Source organism: Amia ocellicauda, chromosome 16 (genome assembly GCF_036373705.1).
Source record: "Amia ocellicauda isolate fAmiCal2 chromosome 16, fAmiCal2.hap1, whole genome shotgun sequence".
Taxonomy (NCBI): domain Eukaryota; kingdom Metazoa; phylum Chordata; class Actinopteri; order Amiiformes; family Amiidae; genus Amia; species Amia ocellicauda.
This window is the reverse complement of record NC_089865.1, coordinates 9,881,858-9,890,161: the sequence shown is the minus strand read 5'-3', so window position 1 is coordinate 9,890,161 and position 8,304 is coordinate 9,881,858. Positions and strand designations below refer to the sequence as shown.

The 8,304-nt window shown below is 37.2% G+C and overlaps 1 protein-coding gene across 2 annotated transcripts; it reads left to right on the top strand.

The window, feature by feature from the left end:
• On the top strand, nt 1-6,537 carry nr4a2b (nuclear receptor subfamily 4, group A, member 2b). Of its 2 annotated transcripts, XM_066688048.1 has the most exons (8): nt 1-307; nt 1,575-1,681; nt 2,071-2,939; nt 3,694-3,823; nt 4,038-4,201; nt 4,760-4,962; nt 5,118-5,296; nt 5,413-6,537. In XM_066688048.1, the coding sequence occupies exons 3-8, from the start codon at nt 2,073-2,075 to the stop codon at nt 5,667-5,669; spliced, it is 1,800 nt and encodes a 599-aa protein (XP_066544145.1). In that variant the 5' UTR covers nt 1-307; nt 1,575-1,681; nt 2,071-2,072; the 3' UTR covers nt 5,670-6,537. The 2 variants fall into 2 exon arrangements, with proteins under 2 accessions (XP_066544145.1, XP_066544146.1); XM_066688049.1 differs by lacking the exon at nt 1-307 and having other exon boundaries at nt 1,467-1,681.
• Nucleotides 6,538-8,304: the final 1,767 nt, after the last annotated feature.

Here is an 8,304-nt window from a genome sequence, read left to right as displayed (position 1 = left end):
GGCGGCGGAGACACGTGGGGGCTGTGGTATTCGGGGCGCACATAAACAAAGGCACATTGCAGGGAAGGGCCAGTCTGAGCTCGTATCTCGCCCGGCGCTGTGCAGTCCCCGCACTCTGTCTATCCGCTTTCTCACCACTGATCCGTCGCTTATTATTGTGGGCTGCTTTTTTTTTTTTTTTTTTTTTTTCTTTTTTTCTTTTTTTTTTCCTCCTCCTTCTTCTCCTCCTCCTCCTCCTCTTCTTTCCCGACAACTTGCGGACAGTTCACCTGCATGGATAGACAAGGAGGCTGCAGTTAAAGAGAAGGTATTCAGTGCATTGCTTTTTTTTTTATATATGTATGCTTATGGGGCGTCTTGTTCTAGTTGTTAGGCATGCTTATGGTTAGGGGGTACTTTTACATTCATTGTGCTACATTGATGCACTGTGTGTGATCAGCTATTCACTTATAATAATAATAATTGTTGATGTTATTATTATTATGATAAAAGTATCATTATTAATAATAGTACTAGGGAAAAATGTGTAATTTGTGAATGTGTTGCAATGATGTGTTTTCTAAGCAAGTTCTTTGTTTTGTATCTATTGTCTGATATGGTGCTACACTTTGTTCTTGATTGAGTGAACTCATTTTCAGGCTGATATTCAGTATACAGACAGCAATTCGCAGCTTTATAGACTAGCCTTCTCACAGCAGCGAAAGTGTGCTTAAACTTTTTCCCATTGTGTTTCACTGGTGCAGCTAAAAGCAACTGTTCTCTAAGCACCTGCTGACTCCTCCTTGTCCCTCTGTACACCTGCTGAGTTACAGGGGCTTTCTCAGTTTTTAGGGATTTGTAACAATAGTGTCATTAGTTTCTTAGTAGCAATATACATTTTTGTTTTAGAAACTGGTAACTAGTGAATACAATAGCATTGTATGTGTTAGTATTATCAATCATCATAATAATTTATTATAATAATAGCACGATCAAATATTTCATATTTCTTTCAACAACTGTACATTGTTTAATATTATACAGTTAAACATTTTAAAACACTTTCATAAATACTTTGCGAGTAGAATCAAGAAGAAATGTGTGGTATTGTCACTGTTTGGACGCATTACGAATCTAATGGCTATGCAAGTAAAGTGAGAAAAACATATTTGATTATTAATATAAGTTATGTTTATTGTATGTTTATGTATGAAGAGACGAAAGGAAGATGACAATCAGAAATCGCATTACAATGTAATGACTAACTTGATCAAATGAAACCCGTGTTTTCCAGAAAGTTATATTGTGTGTTATAGGTTTATATTCAATAAAGCATTTGAGTAGCTGGACACGCAACTGTATTTATTTTAACTGCAATTGTAAAGTTTGCATATATATTTTTGGAAGGTAGACACAAACTTTATGATCGCCCGTTCTTACAGTGTATATTTATTTTCATTAATTCATTACGTCCGTGTGACAGACAAACACATAGATAGAAATGTCGGGAGATAGACAGGCAGACAGATCCACAGAAAAGTGACTGTTTCATCCTAAACACATAACCCATACAGGCTATTTCCTCTGGATTGCAGGGAAGAGTCCCGAGCAGCGCTACTTTCTAGAAACCTGAACCCCAAACCAGATTTAACGACACTGTCCAGACCAAGTTCCTGCGAAACACACAGTCACTCGACTGAAGGTATGGAAACTTATTATTATATTCATATAAACTATAGCTACAATATATAATTTCTTTATAGATTCTCGCAAATGACCATGTCTGGATAGCGCTGTAGTGACTTATAATAATAAAACAAAGCAGCCTTTTTCAAAATACAACAGTCAGATGTGGAGTATTCATTTATCAGCTGTCACTATATGTTACATGCATAGATGCACCTTCACCAATTGTATGTAAACCTAAAAACTAAATGTCAAAATTCACTTTTTTTATATTATGTTTATGTTTAATGTTTAAAGAATATTGAATAGCCTATATATATATATATATATATATGATGTGAAAAAGTATAAGTTGGAGAGTAATAAGTTTTACAATGTGAGCATTTGTGAAACTTTCATTTACAGCCATGCCCTGTGTTCAGGCTCAGTATGGGTCATCACCTCAAGGAGCCAGTCCAGCTTCGCAGAGCTACAGCTACCACACCACTGGAGAATACAGCTCTGATTTCCTAACTCCAGAGTTTGTTAAGTTTAGTATGGACCTGACCAACACTGAGATCACAGCCACCACTTCTCTTCCCAGTTTCAGCACATTCATGGACAACTACAACACCAGTTACGACGTTAAGCCTCCCTGCTTATACCAAATGCCTCTTTCTGGACAGCAGTCGTCCATAAAGGTGGAAGACATTCAGATGCACAGCTACCATCAACAGAGTCACCTGCCATCACAGTCTGAAGACATGATGCCACATTCTGGCCCAATGTATTACAAACCCTCCTCACCCCCTACTCCAACTACACCTAACTTTCAGGTCCAGCCCAACCCTATGTGGGATGATCCTGGCTCCCTTCACAGTTTCCATCAAAACTATGTGGCAACAACTCACATGATAGATCAACGCAAGAATCCAGTATCAAGACTTTCATTGTTCTCCTTTAAGCAGTCGCCCCCTGGTACCCCAGTTTCAAGCTGCCAGATGAGATTTGATGGTCCTCTCCATGTACCCATGAACCCCGACACTCCAGGAGCCCATCATGTGGTAGACAGCCAGAGCTTTGCTGTCCCCAGTGCTATTAGGAAGCAGGCAAACATAGGCTTCCCCCACACTCTTCAGCTTGGCCATGGACCCCAGTTGATGGATAGCCAGGTTCCTTCGCCACCCTCAAGAGGATCTCCGTCCAACGAAGGTCTGTGTGCAGTTTGTGGAGACAACGCCGCTTGCCAGCACTATGGAGTGCGTACTTGCGAGGGCTGCAAAGGATTTTTTAAGGTAGGCTTCTGCCATTTAAATGTAATCCAACCAAATACTAAATGGAATATTATTTAATTTAAATGGGTTACTTTAAGCTCTAAAGCATTGTATGTTATACACATATACACGTATACCAGTAAGACAATGATTCTGCAACATTAAACAACGTTGCTACCTGAGTAATCTGTATCCGTTAATATAAAACACAAATAATAGAAGAAGATGCGAAATATAAAGAACACCATCGTTGTGGCTAATTAAACTACATATATTTTAATGCTGTTTTCATCCCAGGGAAAACTTTAATAAAACCTTGTGCATTAGAAATGACTATTTAATTGTGGGCGCTTGTGTGCATTTTTGACACAGCCCTTTCCTTTGGAATTAAATTGGTTGGGACAGAGAACCGTGTCTAAGCTAACCAAGTGGAACACAATTCCCAGTGGTCAAATTAAGTGCTCTCTTTATTTCACCATCCTGATTGAATAATCTTATCACTTTAAATAGAGAGGGTCTCGAAGGGATGTCAAAATATGAATGCCCACGGATTTGTATTTACTGAATGTCTACTCCTTCTGCTCCTTGCATATAAAACACAGCTATAAACTGGAGGGTTAGCTGTAGTGTTAACACTATCAATTTTCATCTATTAATGTCCAGAAAAATCCCAGCTGCGAGGCCTTTCTTTTAGGGGGTGCTTTTTTGGTTATTAAGACCGCATTTCCGCATTTTCTTCTTATTTATTGTATTTCTTATTGTGTTTAATTTGCAGCGGACTGTACAGAAGAATGCTAAATACGTGTGTTTAGCCAACAAAAACTGTCCAGTAGATAAACGCCGCAGAAACAGATGCCAATACTGTCGTTTCCAAAAGTGCCTTGTTGTCGGGATGGTGAAAGAAGGTAAGAATCAAGAATATTTCAGTTATATAAAGTAAGATGCTTTTCACAATGCACAAATGGATGTACAATGCCTAAGTATAGGTAGATACTGTAATGAATACGCGGCAAAACGACAACATAGATACTAATTTAGATCAATCACATTTTGTATTTTTCTCATTAAGTTACCCCTTCACTTCGCCTACTATAATCTGTCGTGCTTGATGCATTTCAGTGGTTCGTACTGCGAGTCTGAAGGGTCGGAGAGGTCGGCTGCCGTCCAAACCCAAAAGTCCTCAAGAGCCCTCACCGCCTTCCCCGCCAGTCAGTCTCATCAGTGCCCTGGTAAGGGCCCATGTGGACTCTAATCCTTCCATGTCCAGCCTGGATTACTCCCGAGTAAGTGATATTCATCACAATATCAGCGATTTATTTGAAATGTCCCCAGCTGCAGCATTACACTTGTGTGCGATGAGCTGATTGTGTGGCTAATGGGTTGTTGTATTCTTAGTATGTTGTGTCTCCAACATTGATAACTGGCTTTTGTCACGTAAACAAAACGGTGGATCGATTATAGGGTGCAAAGCCTGTGCACAGAGGAGGTGTGTGCAAGTGTTTTAGTAACCACTGTGTATATTGTTAAATAGGCCTGTATATTAATTGCAATAATATCACTACCATTAGTAAAATAGCTTTGTCGTATATTAACAAACGATCAGCACAATACCCTGCCTTTTACTGCCCTTTTCGAGGTTTGCTCTGAAGGAGGACTTTTACTGCGTTTATTTTAACATCCCTTACTTGACTGCGTCGCTTTGAGACAGAGGGCTCTGTAATGGCGAGAGAGGGGTTTAATTGTTATACAAACCCGACTCCCCTGCCAGAAATGGGCTGTGCAATTTCACGGGTTATATATTTTAGAGGACCTCATTAAGCACTTTTTAAATTAAATTCCAGTTTCAGGCTAACCCTGACTACCAAATGACTGGAGACGACACTCAACACATCCAGCAGTTCTACGATCTCCTGACCGGCTCCATGGAGATCATCCGGGGCTGGGCGGAGAAGATCCCGGGCTTTGCTGATCTTCCCAAGCAGGATCAAGATCTCCTATTCGAGTCGGCCTTTCTGGAACTTTTCGTCCTGCGATTGGCGTACAGGTACGCAATTACCTAATGACTCCGACTGCTATAAAGATCAACCCCCTTCAAGCTCCGCTGGTTGGGTTTTATTAGCTCTCCAATAATTAGGCGCCTCTTAAATCGCCCGTTTATTACTCTCCCGGTAATTAATTGCGCTTTGTTATTAATTGCAGGTCCAACCCAGTAGAAGGCAAACTCATCTTTTGCAACGGGGTGGTCCTGCATCGGTTGCAGTGCGTCCGTGGCTTTGGAGAATGGATCGACTCCATTGTGGACTTCTCTTCCAATCTTCAGAGCATGAACATAGACATCTCCGCCTTCTCCTGCATAGCTGCCCTAGCCATGGTAACAGGTCCGTGGCATTTCTGATCTTTCTCTAAACGTGTTCTTTGCTGTTTTTCTTCCCCAGCAGTAACGTTTCTATTGAACATTATTAATGACATAATTGTAATATTTATTTTGCTGCAGAGAGACACGGGCTCAAGGAACCCAAGAGGGTAGAAGAACTTCAAAACAAGATTGTAAATTGTCTCAAAGACCATGTGACTTTCAATAGCGGGGGCTTGAACCGTCCAAACTACTTATCCAAACTTTTGGGGAAACTTCCAGAGCTGCGCACGCTATGTACGCAAGGGTTGCAGCGCATCTTCTACCTAAAGCTGGAAGACTTGGTCCCCCCGCCAGCAATAATCGATAAGCTGTTCCTAGACACACTACCTTTTTAAACTCCTTGACAGTGACATTTGATGTGACCTCAAACCAACTTCCACAGACTTCTCTCAAGTCTGCCTTCAACAGGACAGTGTTTTCCAAACGATATTCAACCTTTTTAAGAGACACTTTAGGTTTTGGTTAAGGATCCGGGAAAGGGAAGAAACACAGATAAGAGAGAAGAAAAGAAAAGAAAAAAAAAACATGACCTGAACTTGGTGGTACATCCTGTTTTTCATTACCCAATTAAAGTATTTTGACACAAATAACGACCTCTTTTCGGGGTGAACCTATATCCGCCAAGGCTTTGCTCAACGTTGACTGGGACGGTTCTTGACAAAGTAATACATTTCCCTGCAAATTGCATTCCTTGTTCATTCAGATATCTACTGTATTGGAAGAAAAAACGTACTATAATGTAATATATTCGATTTCTATATAATAAATTAATGTGATGCGTCCAATGCGTCAGTTTATAAAGGTGCATACAGCTTGTATATGAGAGAGATTGAGTTTTGCTTTTATATTTGGTGCCTATGTGTTTCTGTCAGGATTACTGAACGATGAGAAAAAAATCTGAAAGTATTTCAAAAAGGGAACGCATGTTGTAGGCTTAGAAAATCTATAGGCACTTGCTATTAAGGTGATGTCTATATTATAAAATATATTCCGGACACTATGTAGTCTGATAGATTTTATAAAGATTGGTAGTGGGACAACTTTTATGTAAAAAAAAAAAGGAATATGTGAACAACACAATATCTCATCTGTATAGACTATTACAAAGGGACTCATGGTGTTTGTAAAACTGTCCAACATTCCTTGTTTGTATGTGTTGTATGTACTGTTGATGTGAAATATAAAAACTTTCTATCTTTATTATTTGGTTGTCAAGAGCTACATTTTGCATGCTGCAACTTGAACCATTTTCAGAGTTTCACAATTCATTGAAAACTATTGAGCACTTTTGTCTTTGTTTTCATGTCTCTAAGAAGACTGGGCAGTTAATATATAATTTAATGTTTGGGTGAAAGTTTTTTTTTAAATATATTTACATATAAGTCTTAATTTGTATATTTCAGATTTATGTGTGCGGTACATAACGCAATTCACTGCCTTTTTCTATGGTGTAATTAAGTATTATAATTCATTCCGTATACGGTTTCCGATAAATCTTTCTTTGAAAAAGAAATATTTAATGTTTACAAATAAAACTGTTAAATTATTTTGGTTTGTTTAACTATTTTGTCTTAAGTTCAGACTAACCATCCAATACCTCTTCAAATAAAAAATATTTTTTTTTGTGTTGAAATTAGTACTAAGTAAATTAGTAAGGTTTACATTGATATATTGTTCACTATTACTTTTATAAAAGCATTATTATTATTATTATTATTATTATTATTATTATTATTATTATTATTATTATTATTATTATTATTATTATCGTATCAATAGACTACATTTAATTGTTTTAATAAATTTAATTTAAAATGGAAATATGCAGTTTGTTAGTGTTAGTATTGATATCGCTTTGAGTATTGAACTTTGGGCTTATTTATAGCCTACCCTGAAGTAGGTATTATTAGCTCAATGAAGTAGATTAAAGGCTCGCTATGGAAACAATAAAATATACTGTTGCAATATATGGGCTACAATTGAAAAGTAAAGTTTTAAATAAAAATAAATAAATACATAAAAACGCTTTACCGAAGATAATGGTTTTATTTCTGTTATTATGAATATCTAGTTTTCCAAACACATGGTGTTCATTTTGCTACGTGATCTATAGTTATGTGCTGTAGGTTTGACACGATTTACCATGTGCTTTAATATAATATTTCACAGGTTTAGACTGACAAACCACAAGTTTCAAAAACCTCACAATTCTGTACTATGGGAAACAGTTTCAAATATCTTTTAAAACTACATTTAAAAAAGACACTGAGAACTCCGAGGACAAAAGTTTTTGATCAAAACACGTATATGAACTTTCAATTTCCTTCCTCTTTAGTTCCAATTATATATATTTAAGGAATTCGACATCAGTTATTTTACTTATTTTACCGACAAAATCCTATCTGTACTTATAACTGCACATCGAAGCACCCCATGATAAGTTACTTTAAAATAAATAAAGTTATATTCATAAAAAGGAAGAATAAATAGTCATCTCGAAAAGTGCGTTTCTACACTCCTGTCTTAAATGCCGCAACACTAAGATGAGTATCATTGCGATTTGCAAAAATCAAATGCATTCCTATGGGCTTTTTATTATTTTTTCATTTTTTAAATGTATGATTTAAGATGATCACTGAAAAGTGAGAATAGAAAACAATGAGTGGAAATCATAATTTCAAATTTCAAAATGTATAACAAGCGATACAGAGCGCCAGGGTAGATGCTGGAATAGACCAATAATACTATTGATAAGTACCTATCATATAATACCAATTATTTTAATTATAAAACGTACATGGAATTTAAAACTGCTTTGGATGTATACAACGATAGAAAAATCTAAACAGCAATTACACAATTGTGACTTCTCGTTAGCATGTTCATTTATTTTACCTTTCAAACATCTTAGCGTGTATCAACAGGGCGAGGAAATACTCAGAGCTTTTGTTTCCCGGAATATTGCAATTT